This window comes from Pyricularia pennisetigena, chromosome 5, assembly GCF_004337985.1.
Source record: "Pyricularia pennisetigena strain Br36 chromosome 5, whole genome shotgun sequence".
NCBI classification, from domain to species: Eukaryota; Fungi; Ascomycota; class Sordariomycetes; order Magnaporthales; family Pyriculariaceae; genus Pyricularia; species Pyricularia pennisetigena.
The window spans coordinates 3,885,492-3,907,992 of record NC_043743.1 but is presented as its reverse complement, the minus strand read 5'-3'; the positions used below and the strand labels follow the sequence as shown (position 1 = coordinate 3,907,992).

General features: G+C 52.7%; 6 protein-coding genes across 6 annotated transcripts; 2 read left to right on the top strand and 4 right to left on the bottom strand.

Annotated features, from left to right (window-relative positions):
• Window positions 1–16: 16 nt before the first annotated feature.
• On the bottom strand, window positions 17–3,339 carry PpBr36_09027 (uncharacterized protein; the record flags this gene model as incomplete). Its single annotated transcript, XM_029896151.1, has 4 exons — window positions 17–1,291; window positions 1,398–2,209; window positions 2,299–2,376; window positions 2,475–3,339. 4 exons carry the CDS (start codon window positions 3,337–3,339, stop codon window positions 17–19), a joined length of 3,030 nt encoding a protein of 1,009 aa, XP_029747290.1.
• Window positions 3,340–4,732: 1,393 nt separating this feature from the next.
• PpBr36_09026 (uncharacterized protein) lies at window positions 4,733–6,207 on the bottom strand (the record flags this gene model as incomplete). The annotated part of the gene is made up of 3 exons (XM_029896150.1): window positions 4,733–4,896; window positions 4,970–5,884; window positions 6,000–6,207. The coding sequence occupies 3 exons, from the start codon at window positions 6,205–6,207 to the stop codon at window positions 4,733–4,735; spliced, it is 1,287 nt and encodes a 428-aa protein (XP_029747291.1).
• Window positions 6,208–7,345: 1,138 nt separating this feature from the next.
• On the top strand, window positions 7,346–9,479 carry PpBr36_09025 (uncharacterized protein; the record flags this gene model as incomplete). Its single annotated transcript, XM_029896149.1, has 3 exons — window positions 7,346–8,827; window positions 8,914–9,265; window positions 9,403–9,479. The coding sequence occupies 3 exons, from the start codon at window positions 7,346–7,348 to the stop codon at window positions 9,477–9,479; spliced, it is 1,911 nt and encodes a 636-aa protein (XP_029747292.1).
• A 691-nt stretch (window positions 9,480–10,170) lies between these two features.
• On the bottom strand, window positions 10,171–11,368 carry PpBr36_09024 (uncharacterized protein; the record flags this gene model as incomplete). The annotated part of the gene is made up of 2 exons (XM_029896148.1): window positions 10,171–10,597; window positions 10,701–11,368. 2 exons carry the CDS (start codon window positions 11,366–11,368, stop codon window positions 10,171–10,173), a joined length of 1,095 nt encoding a protein of 364 aa, XP_029747293.1.
• A 594-nt stretch (window positions 11,369–11,962) lies between these two features.
• On the top strand, window positions 11,963–13,349 carry PpBr36_09023 (uncharacterized protein; the record flags this gene model as incomplete). The annotated part of the gene is made up of 2 exons (XM_029896147.1): window positions 11,963–12,407; window positions 12,526–13,349. The coding sequence occupies 2 exons, from the start codon at window positions 11,963–11,965 to the stop codon at window positions 13,347–13,349; spliced, it is 1,269 nt and encodes a 422-aa protein (XP_029747286.1).
• Window positions 13,350–15,072: 1,723 nt separating this feature from the next.
• Window positions 15,073–16,920, bottom strand: PpBr36_09022 (uncharacterized protein; the record flags this gene model as incomplete). The annotated part of the gene is made up of 1 exon (XM_029896146.1): window positions 15,073–16,920. One exon carries the CDS (start codon window positions 16,918–16,920, stop codon window positions 15,073–15,075), a length of 1,848 nt encoding a protein of 615 aa, XP_029747287.1.
• Window positions 16,921–22,501: the final 5,581 nt, after the last annotated feature.

The window sequence follows — 22,501 nt, the reverse complement described above, 5'->3', positions numbered from 1 at the left end:
TGTACGTGTATATCCATCATCGATCGTTGTCATGCTGCTCCTTTTCCCCATCCTCAAGTCCATTGACGACCCGCAACGCCCTCCTCGGTGCCATCACGACAGAAAAGAAGCTCATGTCCTGCCCGTCAAGCAAACCTTCGGTCGACGACGCACTGCCACTCGTCCTAGGCCTCGATGGCCCGCTACCACTGCCACCACTCGGTGGCTCGAAAGTGATACCGCTCCCACTACCACCGTACGCAAATGGAGACGGTCGTCCACTTTTCGTCGCCGTCGTCCCGGACCCGGGCGTCGACCCGTCTGGTCCCAGCCAGGGGCCCAGCACCGGCCCCGCAGGATCCTGGCTCGGCCTGCCGACCCACGCAAAGCTCTCCTGTCCCACTGAGAAGTGCTTGCCATGCAGTGGCTTCTCATCGTCACCGCCAATGAACTCGCCCCCTATGCCCGGCTGGCCCGCCGGCACCCTGCTGCTCCCCCAGCGTCGCTGCTGCCTCTGCGAGCCGCCGCCGCCGCCGCTCCACTTGCTGTCCTTGCTGCCCAGCTTGCTGCGCTTCCTCCCAAAGAAGGCGGCCGCCATGCCGCCCAGGCTGGCGTGCGATGCCGTCGCGTTGCCGCCAGAGTACCGGTTCGCCACCGCCAGGTGCGTCCGGTACGCGCGCACCTGCCGCCGGTACAGCCACGCGCAGAAGCCCAGGTATCCCGCCAGCAGGCCCGCGAGCCCCGCCAGCACCGCCGCGGCGATGAGCCCGGCGGGAGGTTTCCTGTTTTCCTCCTGCTGCTGTGTGCCACCGTCGCCACCACCTCCCGGTCCGCCCTCGGCCGTGGCGCCGGGACCCCATGCCGTCTGCGTGACGGTGCCCCCGGCAGTGATGGTGAAGACGGGGGACTTGCCGGTGGCGAAGGGACCGTCGGTGGCGCGAGATACGGGGGCCGTGATGGTGGCGCTGCCCTCCGGACCGCCGCCGATGACGTCGGCGACCTTTTGGGGCACCTTGTAGCCGTAGCTGCCCGCCATGACCGAGTTTTCGGGGCTGAGGTCGGCTCGGTGGTCGGCGGCGTCAAACTTGTCCTTCCACTCGAGCCTGCTGGCGTCGAAGACGTAGATGCCCGGCGAGTCGCAGGCCGAGTCGACGCCCAGGAAGCCGCCGATGGTGATGATTTGCCCGTCGCGCATGTTGCACGTGTGTCCGGCGCGCGCCGACGGCTGGTTCTTGCCTTGCTTGTCAACCTTGACCCAGGTGAAGGCCGGGATGGTGAGAATGTACATGTCGTCGTACTGGACCTGGTCTTTCTGTGTTTTGGGGAACGGCGGTATACAGGGTCAGCTCTTTGCAGATGTGGTGGGAGGGAATGACTGGCTCATATTCTAGCAAAACGTGGAATTGGATAGACCTTACATAAGGTTCGAGGTTCTGCCCGCCAAAGACGTAGACCTGGAAGCTGGACGCGTCCGGCGCAGACGCCACCACGGCGCACAGGTTGACGCGGACCGAAGGCGGGATGCCAGACGTCTCCTGGTGGTACCACTCAGAGCTCTCAATGTCATAGACGTCGAGGGTGCCGAGGTTGTTAGAAAAGGTGGTGTTGGTGCCGCCGCCGAGGCCGATCAGAACGCCCTTCTTCCCCCACCCAGGGATGAAGACGAGTGCGCCGTCGGCCCGTTCGTAGAACGCATTGTCCTTTTGCAAACCACCCTCGGTTATGTTGCGATAGGCGCCAAACTCGCCGGCGCCCTTGTCTTCGAGCGACTTGACTGCGGGGTTGGAGTAGCCAGGGTGGGTGAACTCGAGGAGCGACTTGAGGTAGACGCGCCAGATCTGGTTGGACCAGCCGGGCGTCGTCCACGTGTCCAGGTGGCCTCCAAAGTACCAACTCAGGCCCAGCTCCGGGACCGAGAGGCCTGCGCCCTCGGCGGAGCGCTGGACCCTCTGCCCACCCGGCTCCGAGTACTTGCCGTCCGACGTCTCGGGCTCCTTGTCCTCGGACCAAGTGCTGCTCTTGACTGAGTACTTCCAGACGGTCGACGGGCCGACCTCCACGCCCTGGGCGTCGTCGGCAAACTGTCCACCGTACAAGTACAAGTTGTTGTAGTCGTTCCAGAGGTAGCCCAGGGAGACCTTGGGTGGACCAGATGGTGTGGGAAGCCCGTTGAGGACGGGGGACTTTACGTCCCAGGATTTTGTGAGGTCGAGTGTGAGGAAGTTGTTGTCTAGGTTGTTAGGGGTAATTTCATGCCTGTTAGTGAGGTGATCGGTGGGAAGCTCTTCCAAGCATTCGGCACATTGTTTGTCTGCTTACTCCATTTGTCGTTTTGTTGCGTAGGATTGCTCTTGCTTTGGCCACCGTATATGTAAACGGTCCCGTTAAGCAATGCGGCTGCAGATCGCAATTTTGTCAGTCAAAATCTCGGCTCCAGCTCCAGCTCCAGCTCTCGAGACAATCTTCCTAAACTCCCCAGTCGTCAAACAACTCACTGTGGTGTGCCCATCGCGCGCAGACCTGCGTGGGGCTGCTCTGCCTGGCCTCAAGCAAGTTGAGCTCCCCAGCGACGTCGGGCGACCAGGGGCGCTGTTGGTGTTGTTGCTTGTCGTCGAATACGCCCCGGCTCCTGACGACGCCGGCATCGGCGCCCGCGATGTCGACGGTCCGTCGGCCGCTATTGTAGCTAAAGGCAGGAAGAACGACAGCAATGAGCATGGCGATCATTGTGAATCTGGAGAGACTCGTGGCTACGGGAGGGGGCGTCGCACTGGCGGCGGCTGCTCTTATCCTCGGCCTCCCCTGCCGCGCCAGCCTGCTGTACCACGGCATCTTTTGGTTCTCCTGCGACGACGGCTGCAGCTGCCGTGCCCCGGCTGGCCCCCTGTCCTCCTGCTGTGCACCCTCGCCAGCTCCTCGTGTCGTCCTGCTCGTCTTCGTATATGCCGAAGCAGCAGGGGCGGGGGCGGCGTCCTGCCGTTGTCCCGAAGCTGTATTTCGGTCGTCGCCGTCGTCGTGGTTATCAAATGTCGACGCGGGCGATATGCCAGTGATGGTTCCAAACTCCTTGTTCGACAAGGGGCTCGGCACAGTCCTCTCGCTGCCACCCCCAAAATCCTCAGGCTCGTCGTCGTCCAGCAAGCCGACCTCTTTAAAGAGGGATTTGCGGTCCCGCCTGATGTTGGTCGGCATCGTGCTGCGGTGTGGACGCCTGGCGCCCTCGCGTAACCGGTCCTGGGTGTTGTTGGCGTTGAAACTCGGGCGATGCAGGCGGGGGTCAGGCGAGTCTCGATCTGTGGCTGACGTTTCTGTGCATGGGCTGGAGATGCCACGAGCGCGGACTTTGCTATGTAGTGACATGGTTTGGTCTTTTTTTAGGCCAAGGGTTTTATTTGTATTCCAGCCCTTATTTTCTAGGCGACTCGAAAAAAAAAACGGGTATTATGCTATGGTGTGTGGGTGTATGCAATCTTGCCACAGCCCTTTTTTCCCCCTTATGCTCTTGCAAGGTCTGCCGATGAGGTCACCGGGATTGGCTGTTACGGAAAGATATCACAGCCAGATAAAGCACGGTGACGAATGGAAGAATGGTTCTAATCTCGGGCTGTGTAAAATCGGTCAAGGGGTATAAGACATAGTCTAGTCTAGCAGTGAATAATATGGAGTATATCTGGAAACTTTGAGGCAAAGCCAGAAAAAGAGCTGGACATGTGGAATGCAGAACGACAGGCTCTAGAGACAGATTAAAAGCCTCCAAGACTTCTCAGACATCAAGGAACGAGAAAGCATGAAACACCCGGTTACAATAACGCGTCATTAGTACCAAGTATTTGGCAGGGCTTAAGCCAATTTTCTATCACCCTTATTAACTGCCGAATGGATAAAAAAAAAGAAGGGTACATTGTTCGCCAATGTCTCCGTCGATCAACTTTGCCTCAGCATGGGTAGATTAAGAGTACAAGGAACAGTACCGAATTTCCAACCAAAAGTCCCACTTCAGCCTGGGGAGGATTTGCTCCAGACGTGGTTCGATGGGTGGATAGTCGGAAGTGTGTAAGGTCGGGGGAAACCCCAAAAAAGGATCTCAGGGCCAGAAACTGGGGTAACAAGGCTTACAGCTTACATCATGGATACACAGGGGTTACCTCACAAATGTGGCCCAGCAGTTGTATGGGAACAGCAGCTATTGGAGGAGCCGAATGAATGCAAACCCGTGGTAGCAGCGACCCTGATCAGAGCTTAGTATGGCTTGTATGGATAGAAAGACAGAGATGATGTGGTTGTAAGTCCCTGGTTGTAGTATTGCCACGCCACCGTCCGTGGATTTCTACTTTCGTCTCGATATGTGCAGGGATGAGGGCTTGTCTTCCGCCATGATTGGTCTACCGGAGTGATGTATGACCTCATCTTCTGCTGGTCCACCAGTATCCAAATTCGGCGCGAGGGAACCCCTCAAAACTAAAAGAGGGCAGCGATTAGCAAATTACGTAGGGGAGTCTGTTCTCTACATTGGTTAGGTCAAGCGGAGATGAACAAGTGATAGTTACTGTGACTTGGGCGAATACATGCCAGCTGACGCAGTGTCCATGGCTGCTAATATAAATTGCGGACTATCCATCAATCAATCATTCTGTCAAACAAAGTACCAGGTTGGTTGGAGGGTTTTTTTATTTAATAGGTAGGTACAGCTTTGACTAGACTAGCTGCAGGTGTCGGAAGGGGAATGTCAGAATTAGTGGTAATTGCTCCTGCGCTAGCTCTTAACAATTCTGCTCTTGATCTCAAAGCCGTCTTCCCCCGCGCGGTCAATGAAGCCCTGGCCGAGACTGGCAGGCGTATAGACACCGCCTTTCAGCTGGAGACTTTCATACTGCTCCAGTATGGTTTGCGCCCCTCGGGCAAGGCATATGGCTGTCACTAATAGTCGAATTCACTCAAGTCAGCTCCAATGACCGAGACGAAGGGGTGCGGGATAAGATTCTCAACTCACAGTGATACATGCTCCCGGTGAAATCAGCCTCTGCGTAGGACATCTTGTCGCAGCTTCCAGACGGCATGTCCGGCCTCGCGGTGCCGCAAAACTTGACTTTCTGCTTCGCATCTTGGTCTCGGGGCGGGCCTTGGCCGGGCTGGTAGGGTATCAGGAGACGGACAAGAGACCGAAGGGGCCACAGCAAAGCCAAGAGCGGGAGCCCGACGGCGACGGCAAGGTGCATGGCGAAGCCGTGCAGCCTACCGTGTGCCCTGCTGTACTCGCCAAAGGAGAAGTTGGGCCCGTAAAAGTAGTCCCTCAGGGCGGGTTCCGTCTGCTGGAGGCCCCACGTCCGCTCGACGATGGGCCGGTCAGTGCTGTCCATGTAGGAGGTCGTCACCAGGCCGAGGTGCGGAAAGCTCCGCATGCCCGTCAGCTTCGAGAAGAGGGAAACTTGATCCTTGGGCGGGCTGGGCTGTGGCACTGGAGAGATGGCGAAAGGTTTCGCGGCCTCGGCCATGACCTTGAGTGGGAACAGGTCAAGCATGGTAAAAAAGGTCGCCAGAGTACCGCCAGATGGAAGGGGGCTGGTCAGGTCGACTGACAACCGGACATCGCGTGTCGGGGCGTGTAGCTCTTCTCGAATGGTCTTGACCAGCGCAAAGCTGAACATATCCGCTGGTGCCGACTCGAAGCCAATCTGGGGAATCATAATGGCACCAGTCTCCTTTGCTGACTCCTCATACTTTTTGATCATGCTCAAGGTCCAAGGGACCTCGCCCGTGACATCAAGGTAATGCGTGCCATTCTGAGCGCAGGCCTTGAATGCATGCTCTCCATGAAGTGAATAGGGCCCGACGGTAGCAATGAGGACAAACGTCTTTTTTGCGAGAGACGCAAGGTCTTGATCGTTTAGGTTGCACACCTCAGTTGCTGTGAGTGTTTGGTTTGATTGTTATTTTATTTTGTCTTGTTCAATTTTGGTCGTTTTCCTTTCACTTTTATGGTGGAGTGCGGCACGGGACCGAAATTAATATAATGTGCTTACCTGGTTGGCGGCGATCAGGATGCTTAGTCTTGAGGTCAGAAGCGATTTTCTGCAGCTTATCCTGCGAACGACCTGCGATGGCCCAATTGACGTCGGTGGGGAGAGCAGCAGCTACCTGCTCCGCGGTGAACAGTCCTGTGTAACCCGTCGCACCAAAGATGACAATGTCGTATTGCCGCCCATGCTGTTTGCTGCTGGCAGTTGGCATTTTGTTATGTCTTTCTTTTTGATTTTATTGATACCTGGCTCGGCCTGGTTTGAGCCTTTTTAAATGCCTGCGTTGAGTAATTTGTTATACCAATAGTGAATTGGCGGGCCTGGTCAAGGGAATCTTGAAGAGATGTTTTGATGAGAACAAGAGCGAAACCGAATGGACCTCGGCATGTTTATCATATTGTATCCAATTAATACTATGGTTCATATATCTCCGCATATGCTTGCCAATCCAGCTTCCTAGTAAGCAGCAGCATGCTCTTCTTCTTTCTTCTCTTGGTATAGTCTAATGCTAGCGTCTTCATCCCAGAAGCTTGGAAGGTGTGGATGTTGACACTAGGGTCTCCCATCCTCACCTTGCCATTTTAGTAATACTTCTCTTCTCATTCACAACGAACCTTTTGCTATAGGTAGATTTCTGGCCAGCAATCAAGTTCCCTTTGTACTTTGTACTTTTGTGTCCCATTTCCTTTAGCATCCGCATGGCTTCCAAAGTTAATCAGGTGAACCGTTGATAAACTTATTTTCGATGCAATTTCCATGAATTGACACGCTGAATGGCTGGCACTCCAACACAACATGGATGACGCCCCGCTGTGGGCACCAAAATTCGCTACTTAGCGTACAATTACGTGCCGCAGAACTAACAATGTTACATACACAAACACACACACACACACACACACACACACAACACGCAAGCACAGATTGGAGCAGAGCTAGAGTGGAGCACACTCGTCGCGAAATAATCGGGTGCTTCAGAAAAAAAAAACAGTAATGACCTCATCCATTTCCCAACCACCAGCCTAAGCTCACGACACAACTCTTGGATGCTTTTGCTGTTTGTTAAGACAGACTGATACTAGGGGTCCAGTTGCGAAGCCATCCACGGCGAGGTGACAACAGGGCTTCGATTGGCTCACGTCCCTCCAACACAAACAAGGATTGATTTCTTGCAACGTCGTCGTCAGCTTGCTTTCTCAAACCTCTTTCGGCGCTCGTACCACCAACAGTCTCAGAAATAGTGTTGGCCATCACACCCCTTGGGCTTGGATTTTCTTTTAGCCGCCAACACTTTGTACGCCTCATATTACCAGCCAAGCCTCGCCGCCTCATTCCCCGACCGATGAACAATGGCCGAAGCCGTGACAGAAACCTCTCCACTGCTACCGACGGTGTCGGAGCCGACCACTACCCCGGAATTTCCTCGTCCCAATTCCAAGCGAACCGTCACGTTCAATCCGAACCCTGTCACGCGAACCATTGAGCCCGAACGACAACCTCTCCGCCGCCGCATTGCCACAAACATCGATGTCGCTCGCGCATCTGGACAGAGGTCTCCCGGCGGCTCGGGTCCGCCCACCCCCACGAGCTCAATAAGCACTGGCAGTCTCGCCGGCGCGCCGCCAATGCTGGCCGCACTCAACTCTAAACTACGCCGCCGTAACTCCCACGGAGGTACCCAAGGTTCCATGCCGGGCTCCAACAATCTACTACCAGCCCCCGGTGGAGCAGGTCTTGTCGCGGGGGCCGGCCACCTACCCAAGATCGGGCCTCAGCGTAGCACCAAGAAGGCGCAGAAGCTCAAGCTGCTTCCCACGCCCGAACTCGCCGACGACGGTGACGATGACCAGGATGAGGAGAGCGGACGTGAGGTCTACAGCCAGTACACGCGTATCAAGGACCCCAATGCCAGACGAGACGCCGCCAGGCTGGGCAAGGCAGATCGCGACCGTCTGCCGCGCGTCACGGCATATTGCACCGCCAACAAGTACCAGATGGATGGGCTGATGCACTGGCTAAAGGGGAGCAGGAGCAGAGCAAAGGGAGCAAACCCCAAGCTCATTGATGAGTGTATATATACGCCGTACCAATACCGAGATACGCCCCCGCCGCCCCCGGGACGTGGCGCCAGGATTCGCAGAGTTGCCAGTGCTCAGAATGCTGCTGACGCTGCCGAGGATGCCGCGAGAGCTGCCGCCAACGGTGATGAAAGTACTATGAGGGCCGAGGCAGCCAGTGATTCACCGGAGCCGATATCTACACAGAGGCGACACTCGACCGGTGATGTCGACGCCACCCCGCCCCGATTCAGCCAGGAGGCCCTGATAGATCTGGAGCCAGAGTCCATCTCTGATGTACAAGATGTACAAGATGGACAAAACGAAGTACGTATAGAGAGCCCCAGAGAAAGGGACCACGCAGGAATATCAAGCAGCCCACAAGAACGTGACCACGACCATGGTCACGACCATGATCAATCACCCAGCTCGGCAGACCATAGGGATGAAATGATCAGCACCCACCACGAGCCCATCAACCAGCGACCTGCCGATTTTGACATTGAGGTACACACCCCGGAGGTCTTCCTCTTCGACTACGGCGTGGTGGTGATCTGGGGCATGACGATGGCACAGGAGCGGAGGTTTCTCAAAGAAATTGCCAAATTTGAGACTGAGAAACTGGCGACCGAGGAGGTCGAGACTGAACACTTTAACTTCTACTACACCCGCGAGTATCAGCCCAGGATATACAACGACTTTATTACTCTTCGTGACAAGCACAACTACATGACCAAGCTGGCCATTTCACATGCGTTGGCACAAAGTGTCAAGGTTAGTACTCTCATTCCTTTGGCTTACTTTACCAAGTTGTTCATTCTACCAGGCGCTCCTAACATGAAATTGCCACAACCCTCTAGACCTCTCTCTTCGAGGAGCTTATCGCTTCCACCGTCGACACGTGCAAGGACATTCCGACGCAGATTGCCCTAACGGGCAAGATCAATCTTAGCAGGACGCAGATCAACATGCAGATCGGCGAGCTTTTTATCCTGAGGATCAGCATCCACCTTAACGGCTCCGTACTTGACACGCCAGAGCTTTTCTGGGTCGAACCCCAGCTCGAGCCGCTATACGCCGCTGTCCGGTCCTATCTCGAGATGGACCAGCGCGTTGGCCTGCTAAACGAACGACTGGACGTCATTGCGGACTTGCTTGCAGTGCTTAAAGACCAGCTGAGTCACGGCCATGGTGAGAAGCTTGAGTGGATCGGTGAGTTTGCTTTTTTTTTTTTTTTTTTTTTTTTTTTTTTTTTTTTTTTTNNTTTTTCGCACACTCAATCCTTTGCGCCCTTTGACGTGTTTATTTGACATTATGATTGCTAACTGGCACCCGCCGGGTCCCCACAGTTATTGTACTGATTGCAGCTGAAATCCTCGTTGCTGCTGTTAACATTGTTGTAGATTTATATGCGGGCGTCGACTAGACCTATCTGGCATGGAACATCATCAGGGCGTCCGGGCATTTTGTGAACATTTTCTTTCAGTCTCTGTGTTATTGGTTTCTTCCTTTCCTTGCGTTCTTTCTTTCTATCATTTTCCCCTTTTGAAATTTCTCAATTTTCGCAATTGGCGTTTGGGGCTGGCGTTTCTCCTCTACGTCCAAGTCATCCACAGCGGGCTTACATGGTCTAATATAAGGTTTCATTTCTACTCACTATTCACAATTCTGGGCATATGTACACATTGGAAGTACCAGAGCTTGTCTGACGAAGACTGGAATCCGACGACTGGGAAAATCAAGGGGACAACAAAAAGATAAAAACAAGCACTGCGTCTCGGAGTTGCTTCCTTGCCATATTGATGAGGCATGGAAACTTCTCACTCAAAAATGGCAATTATCATGCAACGAGGTATTCTCAATAAATAGCAGTTCTTCGATACTCTTATAGTCCATAGATCGTTGCTGGACCTTTTCTTTTTCTATTTTGACGGTCATGGCTCCAGACCTCGTCTTACACACTCAGCACCTTGGCTGGGTATACTCATATTTTCTCAGTAGTAGTATAACGACACGAGCCGATGTCTTACTTATTGTACCGAATCAAGCCATCCATATTGACCTCATAACGCCGGCCGTCCATCACATAAATTCCAAAAAAAAAAGTCCCCACGCTCTCACTTGAGCAAAAATCCACCTTTCTTCCGCACCTCGACCCGACCCCTCGACAAGAGCTTCTTCTTGTCAAAGGCGGTACGCTTGCTTGCCCGGGGCGCCAGCCGCGTGTCAGCCACGGGCCTGACGACCTTGTAAACGGTGTCGCCGTCGCGACGGTCGGCCACGCCCCGGCCCTCCTGCCTGGCGGACCGCCTCTCGGCCGTCTCGAACTTGATCTTCTTGGGCTTTCTCGCCTCCACCTTCCTGGATTCCCCATCATCGTCGGCGTCGCTCTCGTCGTCAGACTCGAGAAACTCGGCCGGCAGGAGTGCTGGTGCTGGCTTGGGGGCGGCTGGGGATTCTGCTTCGTCCAGCGCCCGCTTCCTGGCTTGCGTCTTGAAGAGGGCGTCACGCCTTTGACGCTTTAGCCTTTCTGAAGCAGCTTGTCTGTTGTTGCATCATGTCAGTATATCTGGATTTTTCTTTTTTTTTCTTTTTTTGCTTCTCACAAGCCAGTCGTCACAGAGAACCGTCTCCCGGGTTAACTTACTGCTCAGCAGCTTTAGCAGCCTGCTTGACTAGATCGTTGACCTGATGCGCCGCGGCATGGCTAGAGACCGCTTCGGGCGGCGCGTCATCGTCCAACTCTGACTCGGCCTCGTCGTCGTCCTTCTCCTCCTCAACACCCTGAGCCTTCTTGGCCGCCGCGTCAAACAAGTTCTTGTTGGTGGGCCTCTCCATCGGCGTAAAGAACTTGTCGTTGCTGTCGTCGTCCTCGTCGCCAAAGCGCACGTGCGTCGACGCCTCCATGGGCTTCCTGACGCTGCTGCTGAGCGCCGCGGCGGGCGCCGAGATTTCCAGGTGCGTCTTGCGCACCACCACACCCTCGCCGCCCTTGCCCGCCTCACCGGCGGCGCCCCCTGATGCCTCGCCCTGCTTAACCCTGACGGCCAGCTTCCGCTGTCGTTTGGACGCGCTCGACGAGGCGGGTGCGTCGCCGTCCTCCCCGGCCGCATCCTCGGGGGCCTTGCGCTTCGTCGCTGGCGTGGCTAGTGGTTGCTGCTGCTGCTCCTGCTTCTCTCCATTTCCACCGGTGCTGCTGACGTCCGAGTTTGAATCTGACGACAGTTCTATGACTTGTGCGGGCTTCTGCTCTTTTGACGGTGTGGCGTCCTGCCGTGCGGATTTGGGTTTTTTGGTTGTCTTTTTGGCGCACATTTTGGCGTTTAATTTTTTTTTCCCCTTCTTTTCGCCCTGCCAAGCAACAAACTTCCAGGTCCCAGAACAATTTTCTGTATTGTTTTTTTTTTTTTTTTATAGCAGCAAAAGTGACTATTCCGGGCCTTTGTTGTGTTTGTTTGATTTCTTGCAACATGAAATGCTCACCTCATTCACGCCCTGGATTTTCATAGTGAATGTTGGATAACGACAACTTTTTTTCCCAAAGGTGGGGGCGAGACACTTTATCGGACCAAATCGATTGGTGAAGCAAGCTAGCTTCTGTGGGGAAACGCGGCTCCACTCTGGAAAACGCGACATGGGCTATGGGTGGTTTTGACACTCACGTCCGGTACGAGACCCTTGGTATGAAATTGGCGTCAATTTCTCATCAATCGGATATCCGTATTGTGAACCTCTTTGTCGAGCATGAGACCGAATTGAAGCGTGCGATCTTATAAAATTTAAAAAAAAACCTTTTCTTGTATCTGTCAGCGTCACATGAACACTTCAAGTCCAGCAACACTGGGCTTACGACACATGTAACAACACTCTTTGATTGTTGGCTGGCCTGACATCATCATCAACATAAATATGTCTTTAGCATCCACCCCAGCATCGCTGTTCATCCGTAAGCAAACGGACAAGCTACTGCGATGCCGTTTTGCTTCGCATCCTCGCGGCATATCTACCGCATCACCTCGTCCCGCTGTCTGCACTCCACAGCCCGCCGTCCTGACAAGGCGGCCTCAGGTCGCAAGTTCACAAAGCGGGTCTCTTTGCCGGCTATCTCAGTCTGGCCATGCTTACAGTACACTCAAGCAAAAGAACCAAAGGCCCGTTGACTACGATCTTAGGTTCACAAGCCAGGACGTCCCGTTCGGCCAGATATGGGATGAGAAGCGGGAGGCGCTCTTGAAGAGCGGGATGGAGGCTGATGCGGTCCGTCTCGATACTGGGACATGCATTAAAGAGGCTATGAGATTTGCGGATGCAGTTGCAAAGGCTGGGAATGGTTGGAGGCCTATACGAGCAAAAGGTACTGTCACTCAACCCCATACGGTGAATACGTGTTTTGCTCTTGGTTGAGATGATTCAACTTTTCTGATTTTTTTTTTTTCTCGAGTAATCAACAACTACGGCAAAACAAAATTCAGACATGAAATTCTCAGCCAGCGACCTCTACTACATGGGTATCCTTCTTCGAACACCACCCGTGGTCTCACTCAACGTCATTTACCTTGGAAAGCAAATGCTCCTCTCCGCCGGCGAAATGGGCCACGGCCTCGCCATCATCACCAATGCGAGTCTAGCCCTGAATGACTTCTGGAGCCGCGGCATTAAGCAACTGCCCAAGAGACACGAGTCTGTCGAGTTTTGGAAAATTATGGACCGCTTCACCAGTTACGCCCAGCGCGTCAAAGAGGACCCGGATGTCCTAACCGTGTCCGGCATTATGGCCATCTACCAAGGCGACAAGGCCAAAGCAATTAAGCACCTGCTCGCAGCGGAGATGGCGGGAAGGACACGTGCGGCACGTCAAGGCGATCATGGAGACCCACCGAGCGCCGGAGCCGACTCGTCGTCGCCGGTGACGTCAACGGACCAGAGGCGCCGGCCAAGATGGGACCTCGAGTGTCAAACCCTCCTCGCGCTGGGCACGCTGCTTGAAAAGAGCGGTCAGCGGGATGCTGCCAAGGCAGCGTTCTCGACGGTCGCGTACGAGCTCGACATCCCCGAGGCCTGTCACCGCCTGGGACTCCTGCTCTCTCCCGACGATCCTGCCGAGGCGGAGGAGAGGGAGGCGCTCCTGTCCCGCGCTGCCATGTCGGGAATCGAGGGAGCTTATGCCCCGCTGGCTGAGATTGAGGGGAAAAAGGCTAAGGCTGCACTGGCGGCTGGCTTTCTGGAAGACGCTGCGCATCACAGAGACATGGCCCAACAGTGGTTGGCCATGGCCCTAGATACTGTGCGTAAATAGGCAGGAAGGAGAAGAAAATATCGAAAAGCGGGAAACCGACAATTGGTTTCCTCTTTACTGCGTACCTTCTAAGTCTCTCTTCGCTTGAGAGGTGTGGATGACAATGGCTTGAGAAAGCAAAGGGCGTGGATCTTGACTTGGGGGATTAGGTAAATACACCCCTTATCACGAGCCGTCTCGTTAGGGCGTTCATGTTCGGTCGGCTCCGCCCTCCCATGAGCTCGAAAAAGCGGCAGACCTCTTCTTTGGGCGTATAGGGGAAGAAGCAACCAAGCAATGGGAGATACCAGAAAAAGCCTCCTATGCAGACGGAGTGCATACTGTCTGTCGATCCCTGACATATGCACCCCTTGGTCACACCCCTTCTTTTTCACCACCACCACCACCACCACCGTAGCACCGGAACGATTTACCTAATTTATATAAAGTTGCGACCTTTTTTTTTTTGATCGACGGTGCTTATGTACATGTCGTACCATGTGTGGAAGAAAGAAAAAAAAAAAAAAAGAAAGTAAAACAAATACCGATAGGTCGAGGAGGAAGCTTGCATGCTTCCCCGTATGGCGCCCCAGCAGACAAAATAACACACAAGGGCCAAGCCTAGCAATCGCAAAACCAGTGATGCGATTGGTGAAGTCCCGTAGACGTCTTCAACTCCCCGCACGGCCTGGTCTAGACTAGACATTTAGAAACCGGATTCAGAAATGTCTGCAGTTATCCTAGTCTCGACACTTTTTCTTTTTTTTTTCGCCTCTTTTCCAATGCCTTTTTCTCATTGGTCCATTTCTAAACTAGGCGCAGATGGTCCCCCCTTTTCTCATGGTACAGCCAACCAAAATGTCCGGTACGTAAGATTCCTATAGATATCTTTTTGGGGGAGAAGGGTTTCGAGAATTGCTTCTTCAAAGGATAGGTATCCAGTCAAGACAGCTTGGCCGTCATAGGTCTATGTTTAGGAAACTAACTCCATACCGATTGTTAGGGGAAAAAAACAAGGGACCTCGTGCGGAGTATTGACAAAACAGGAAGAGCCAAGTAAACGATGGGCTCTTGGTACTTTCACATGTCATAATACTATCTGGTCTGGTAAAAACAATGTGCATTTACGCCCAGTCAGGAGCTTGGGTGTATTGTGCAACCGACTTTCCTCATTAAAATTATTACACGATGGGGAACAAAGCTCTTGACTGGGCATAGATGCATTGCACAATACAACCGAGAACAAAAGGGGAAAGGCTTCATTAATAGCCATTCCAGACTCGTTTAGTTTTAGCTCTGGTTCTACAAGTTTAGCTAGATGTACCCAGGATACGTCTCCGTCGAACGTTGTCAACAGCACAAGTTTCACCGTTTCTACTCATCTTCGAGGCTGGAATATGATACATTCAGTAGGGAGTATAATCTGGCAATCGCCTTTGTTGTTGCATCTGAAAACATATCTTTTTTTTCCCCTTCACCTCTTGAAACCAGAAAAGTATGTCGTTGCTATGCAAATCATTATATGCGTATAAGTTGGCCTGCACTTATTCTGCAAGCCCATAGTACAAAATAAAATGAGAAAGGGGAGGTTCAAAGAAAATCCAGTCCCTTTCCCGAATCTAAGCCATTTCAAAGATGCAAATGCTGCTAGAGTAAATAAAAAAGAAAACCCTGTTTCCAATTGTGATATAGTCAGCCCTGAAGAATGAAAAGTGAACAAACGCTCTCAAACTCCTGCTTTTAATCAACTCCTGCGCATCCTCTTTCTCTTGCCGGTTCTGCCGCAACCGCCATCCCCATCGTCGTCGTATTCGTCATCGCTGTACTGATCCCTGGACCCGTTTGCGCCACCATTACCACCACCACCGCCGCCGCCGCCGCTGCCGCCCTTCTCGTTCCCCTTCTTGATGCTGATCAGGCAGCCCTGCTCCTTGAGCTTTCTGGTGAGCGGGGTGCTGGCCTGCATGCCGGGGAAGTCCTTTGCGTTGTAGACGACCAGCACGTCGCTCATGACGGTGGCGGCGATGGGGGTCCTCAGGCCTTGGCGCATGTCGGCGGGGTTGATGACGACGAGGGAGAACTTGAGGCGAAAGGAGCCCGGGGTGCGGCAGCTGAGGTCCGGGAAGCAAAAGAAGCAGCCATCCTCGCCGTTCTCGTCCTTGCCGACAAAGGGCGACGCCACCAGCGTCCCCATCAGCCGCCGCTGCTGCCGGTAGTCCTCGGGCATGGCCGAGTTGTCCTCCTCGCCCGTCTCGTTGTAGATGGAGCAGTGCACGACGCTGAACGGGTGCCGCAGCCGCTGCTGCATCTGGCTCGGCGTGGCCGTCGGGTCGTCGATGGTCATCTGCACGATGGGCGGCGGGTCGATGACGCGCCGGTCGCGCTCGCCGAACCCGCACGATCGAGCCGCCACCGGCTGCTGCCTCACGCAGAGCTGGTACTCGGACGTCGAGAAGGACGGCGAAGGGCTCGGCATGGCCGCTGAGAGAATAGACCTAGGCGAGGCCAGGCTGGCCGTCGACGCCCTGGCCGTGTTGTTGCTGTTGTCGTCCTGGTCGCCGCTGTTCGAGAGGAGGTTGTGGATGCTCATTTGTTTCATCTCCTGCCTGGGCGATACGCTGCTGCTGCTGCTGCTACTGCTGCTGCCGCTTCTGCTCTTGTCGATCCTGGGCTGCTTGCCATGTCTAAAGGTGTAGTCGACCGGCGGACTGGCAGAGTACTGCTGTCTTGACGGCCGGCGCTGCGGCTGCTCATGCTGATACGGTATTATCTGCGGGAAGCGGTCGATGCCGTGCTGCTGCTGCTGCTGCTGCTGCTGCTGTGGATGCTGGGGAGACGACGGGTTCGACTGCCGCGATCCCGTCGTGGGTGAGTGCTGTAACAGTTGCATTTGCGGGGGAGCAGCACCAGTACCGACAGAAGGTACTGGTGGAGGCGGTGGAGCTATGCGAGGATGCCTGCCGTTGGGAGAGTAGGTTGCTGGGATGAGCTTCCCCATGAGTCCTCCTTTGATAGGGGGAGGCCTCGCTTCATCCCTTGCTGGTTGCGGCCTGGCAGGCTGGTTGAAATGCATGGGCATGCTCGGCGGGCGCACAACGCTCTTCCCCGATCCCGAGTGCTGGTTGGCAGCCCCATAAGCTCTGGATGCCTCGGCGCTCGAAACGTTTTCTGATCGCTCGCTGGCTGCGAGGCAAGGCTCTGGAGAACGGCGAAAGTCGAACCACCTCGGGTACGGAGGAGCCGTCTGGTTCACGGGAGATGCCGGCGTCGCATAGTCTCCGCCGTATGGCCGTGGCGGTTGGCTGCTGCCATACGGCGGGTCACGGCTGAGGGGCGAAGTAGGAACATAGTGGTGGCTATGGTGATGGTGATAAGAGGGAGGTGATGAGAAGGCCGGAGTAGAGGAGCTGCTCGCACTTGACGCGAACAGACTGGTTGCGGGAGGGAGTGGTGCTGTTTCGTGCTGTCGCGGGATCTGTGGCCCTTGGTTCTGCTGGCTGCGAAACGCCGGGTGGTTTTGATAGTACTGATATTCCATTGTTCTTTGCTGTCCCGGTGCATCTTGAGGCCATCCACCTCCCGACCTTGCCATTGTGTCAGGCATGAACGAAAATCGATGGTGGTGGTGATGATGATGATGATGATGATGGGAGGAGGATGAATCAACGGCCGCGGACATTAGGAAGAGCAAATTGACGAACGAAAAAATAAAAATAAAGAAAAGAATAAGAACAGAAAAGACAACAGAAAAGCAAAGGGCCAGCAACGAGGCTGGCGCCCGAGTTGTTGACAAGTAAAGAAAAGAAGTGAAAATCGAACCTTGTGTGTGCAACGTTAGATATCGGGTCCCCGGGTCTCTGTAGCCGAACAGGTCGTGTCTCGGCTAGCGGAAAGGGAAAAGAAAATCAATGTGTTTGCTAGGTAATCCTCTGTATGTAAATGTACTTACAGGGCCCTTTTTTTCCTTTTGGACCAGGGTGCGTGCAGGGCGAAAATGCTAGCTGCGCACTTCTTGTCTCTGGTATCGGAACAGACACCGAATATGACTGGCCTGCGAATAGTCGAAGGGTGGGCACCCAGCACTTCGTGCAGCTTCCCGTCACCGGCCGAGCAAAAAATAAATAAATAAAAAAAAGCGTCGGGTCAGTTGAAAGAGAAGAGATATGTGGTAAAAAAAGAATACAAAGAAAGAAAACCAAAAAAAAAGCAACTCGGTGGGAGCACAAAAATCGAAGTATTCTTGTGACACAATTTGAGCGCCCGTTTTCTATTGATTTTGCTTTTTTTTCCTGTTCTTCCTCTTGCACCTGGTCCTTGGGAAAAAAGCAATCAAGCTGGCTTGTTGGTATTCTTTTTCTTTTTTTTTCTTTCTTTATTACTGTAATTCCCCAACGAACTTGTAGCGTGGAAGCAAACAAACACTGTGTCGTGTGGGGCTGTACTGCTTGCTTTTCTTTCTTTTCTTTCTTTTTCTGTTTATTTTCGTGATGTGCGGTGATGAGTGCTCTTCGGGTGGCCTGTTAATTTCGTCAAGAGCTGCAGCTGTCTGGATTTGGGTGTGGGTGCTCTTGGATTGATGCGGGTGTCCGTGGTGTAATCCAGGTAGTAGTCAAACTGCGTTCCTTGACGTGGGTTGAAGTCGACATATGTATACCTAGGCATGTACGTATGTATGTTTGTATGTGTGATGGAGACCATTCGAGTGATCAGCCAAGCTCATTCCTCTCCGATCGCTTGCCGTGGGCTGTTGGGCTCGGGTTATTTTCACCTTGACATGGATTGGTCTAGCTGACGGGACGTTGTAAGAGATTGATAGAGGGATGCAATAGAAGACCACATATACGTCCGTCAGCAAGGGAACAAAAAGGCAGCTTGATGTCTACTGTGATCATGATCATGTGGAGGTGGAATCCTCAAGTATGGAACCCGGCTAACATGACGGCTTTTCGACGATAGCACATCCAAACCGAACGGTAAACTGCAGGCAGACTTGATCAACTCTTGTTACGTCTACCAGTAGGTACTTTTGCTGACTTGACAAGGTACGACGTACCTCAACTCGCCAATCATTTCAGAATCTGCCGGCTCCCCAAGTCAGACAAGGATCCAACGCTTTCCGAACCACAATTAGTAGACACATGGACACTTGGCAGATCCGGAGAGAATTCAGAAAACAACACAAAGACCAAGACCGCTCTGGGAGCCTGTGCGTAAGGTGTGTGTTGATATGGACCACTCAGTACAAGTTGCAGGCATGGGATGGGAGGGGGGGCTCTTGGTGGCGTCCCTTGTAATGCTTTGAGCGGGGGTTGCCACACATAAGAGAAGCAAGACACCGTAGGGCCATCTGGCGAGCAATACAAGCAACTGATCACAGCACATGTAATCGGTTGGGGGAGCATGCACTCACTTGCAAAGACATTACAGTACTGTATACCCTTACACTCACACATACACACGTCCCTAATACAGTCATACAAAGATTGTGCGTTATCTGCCGTATGAAAAAGTAACAAAAAACCATGAGCCCAAAACAGCAAGGAAATTAAGGCTTCATGTTTGACAAACATAATAATATTAGGCTTGGAAGGGTTGGAATAAATGGGTGAATGTGATGTGATGCATCCGTAAACGAGCAGGTTGATCAAGCTCGTTAGGAAAAGCCGAAAAGCAAAATAGAGTAAACTCACAAGCAAGCTCTCTGATCCGAGACAATGTTGAAAACAAGCAGAAAAGAAATAAAAAAAGGAACGCCATGGGATGGGAAAAGAGGACGAACCATGCTCCTCACTCGGTTCCTGTGGGGGGGAGGGCGATATGGATGTCGTGTTGTGCATTGCAGAAGCAAACAACTTTTTTTTTTCCCTTTTTCTTCCCACTACGGGGGCCGTCTTTTAACCCTTACCGACATGCTCTTGGACTGGGCAGACGAATGGGTACACTGTAGATTGGCAAGGGAAAGGTGTCCTTGCATGCTGTCAGTTGTTGTCGTAAGCGACCGAGAACTAGAGATATGCAGGATAGTGGAGTTTGGCTACCCTGGGATCCGTTTGGCTGCCGACGAGACGCGGAGCGGGAGAGAAACATGGGGGCAGAAAAAAAAATTTGACAAAGGCAGCTAAACCACTAAGACAATACTGGTAAGTGTGGAAAGGATGCTTGCGTCCTGCTGCTGCCCCAGCATGAAACTGAAAGAAATTATCAAGCCCCCATCGGGAGTCTCCCAAACAACAAATGGCGGCTCTTCAAAAGTCTGGCATAATTCAACAAGGACGAGACTAAACAATTGGTAGGCCGTCTTTGTTCTTTGTACCTGGGACTTTTAAGCTCCTTTGTTACCTTGCTCCCGTTTTGGTCCTCCCTTGAAAATAGCCGGGCCGTGTCCTGTATGTAGGTGATTGATGGGATGGATATGAGGTCGCTTTGGTGACATGGGGATAGCCGGCCGATGTGGTGGAGAAAGGATTTACCTTTCACTCACGTCAGGTCGCTAACGTGACTGTTTGTTCGCTTGTCGGGCTGTTTATCCATTTAGCACCACCGGTCGGACGGATGGGCCCCACAGGCACACCCACAAACGTCGCTCCCATCCCATAATTACCAAGTACGAAGTAATTTACGACCGCATTTCACTGTGGTCTGTATCCACTTTGCTGTGAAATATCAATAAAAATAGTAATAAAGAAGATGGTTCTTTTACTGCGAACCTGGCTAGGCTTTCTGGGCTGCTGGGTACCTCAGTAAAGCCGACCAACAACTGCCAATTTATTTTCCCTGGTCTTCCCTGTACACAAGACAGGTCGGCAGATAGGGTACGAACAAATGAGACTGTCGATCTTTCTGACCTAACCCAGCTGAGGGAGGTTATGGCGGCAGTACAAGTCGGCTACGCACGAAAAGTTCGTCTGATAATTTTTTTTTTCTTTTTTTTTTTTCTTCTTCGGAAAGTTCGGCGCAAGGTATCATCCTCGATCAACAATGGATCTTGGCTTTGGTCAACCGACTATTGCTGTAAATAGTCTATGAAGACTGACTTCCTTACTCAACATAGTACTGTATTGTATCTCTTGTCTCTCCTTTCTTGTGCTCCCCAACCTCTCCCAGAAACTGCAACAGTTCGTCTCGAATCGTGGGCCCCCCCGAGCAACTGCAACGAGTTACCCAATCATATCTCCTCTCAATGCAGAAACAGGGGACCGGGTTTTGCACGGCAAGGGAAAGGACGCGCGCGGACGGATGGCAGTTGGGGGGGTGGCTGCACAAGCATTGGATGATGTGACCCCAATTCCGGGTTTTCTCAACCTTTCAGGCGGGGCACGGCCTACGCCCGCCCACGCGGTCTCCCCTCAGCTTTCAGCCAGCTAGAGTAAAAAGCTTGCCCTGGTTCTGCCTGCGTGCGGGTGGGTTGTATGGAGGCATTAGGTAGTGTACTTTAGTGCACTTTACCGTACTGCACTGTACCCTATTGTACCGTGCTGTACCGTACCATACTGTACCGTAACGTGCCACACACCTAGGTATACATGCATGTCGTACTGCTTCACCTGCCAACTATGGTAATTTACCCAGACAGACGTGAGATAATAGACAAGCGATACAAAATAGTATACTTTTACAGAACCACATACATAGTACTACTGTCCCCATTCCTCGACACAATCCATAATCCTCTCCTGTTACGGTATCTGCATCGCCGCAACACGCGCCGGTTTGGGTACAAAGCTTGGCGATATATGCGCCGGGTCAATATTGCATGTCAGCTGAAGTTTTACATGGTTGATTCGTTCTGTCACGAATGAATAATTGCCAGAGAATCAAAAGAAATTCACAGGGCCCCGGACCCTGGGTTTTGAGTCTTGTTTACGTAGAATACGTCACCCAAGAAGGCATTGATCAACCCAGACTAGTGCTAGACCCAAATTCCTAGACCAAAGGGGCTTCCCGTCACCCTTGCACAGCTAAACTTTTTTTTTTTTTTTTTTTTTTTCTGGGCTAAAAGATGACGGCCTACTCCGTAGATGGAAGGAAGCCAACTTTTCCTTTACGTTTTAGTAAGTATTTCATCATTGAACCTAACACGCTAGTGGATGTAGGTACCTAGGTACTCATACTGCAGGGATGCAGGCTGTTCTATCCTTCCCAATTCGGTTTCTCTTTTCTCTGTACACAGGCTTCCTACCATAACTACCCAACTGGTGAGGGAGGTACCCCTCAGGTACACGGAGGAGGCTGCTCCGCTGAGACATTGCTGACAATACTGTCCCACTATAATGCACAGACCCAGCGCTCGTCGAGAACGATTTCTTTTGGGAACAGGGGTCTAAGCTACTTTTTCTCCATCCCATTGCTTCTCGGTAATAACCTAAGTTTATCAGTTGAACCACAAGGCATTCGAGAATAAAAACAGCATGGATCGGCATAACACCCAGCAAGCCTTGCTCTTTGGAAACCACACGCATCGCATCATTGGGTCCGAAGCGAGAATCCATATCAGACTGGTTCGTCCACACATGTCTCCTGCCGGGCGTGGGCATGGTTCCAGCGGTTGGCTCCGTCGACACCCTTTTTTTTTCTTCTTGCATTTGTAAAAACCACGCACAAACCAGTCAGTACATACACACACACACACGACACAGTGATGTTCTTTTCGTTTCCTCCGGCGGCGGCGCCCCCTCATTTAGCATCGCTCGCCATACCGTCATACTTACGTTGTTAATTTCTCATAATATTGTTGCTGAATCACGCGGCCAAGGCGCACCCATTGATTGCTGGGCGCGCGACAAAAAAAAAAAAAAAAAAAAAAAGCTGAAGTTGCTCCGATTTGGACCGTAGCGCTGTCTATGGGGTCACACAGCTTGGCCGCACTTAAACCCTGGCCCTCGGATACGCATACGCTTGCTCTCATGGTGTTGAGATGAGGCAAACCACATGCAGCTGCGAGTGCAGTCGGTTTGAAACTGGTCACGGTAAATCTTAACCCATTCTTTAATCCCTCCTTCACTTTTGTCTGCATATCTGAATTCTTTGGGCAAAATTCACAGGCCACCCATGGTCATACATGCATCCACGGTTTGTTTCTCCCGTGATTTTCATTTTGTTGCTGGTTTTATTTTTATTACCCGAGCCAGGTAGATGTAAGTTCCACGCATACTTACCTCACCACAGGTTTCTCC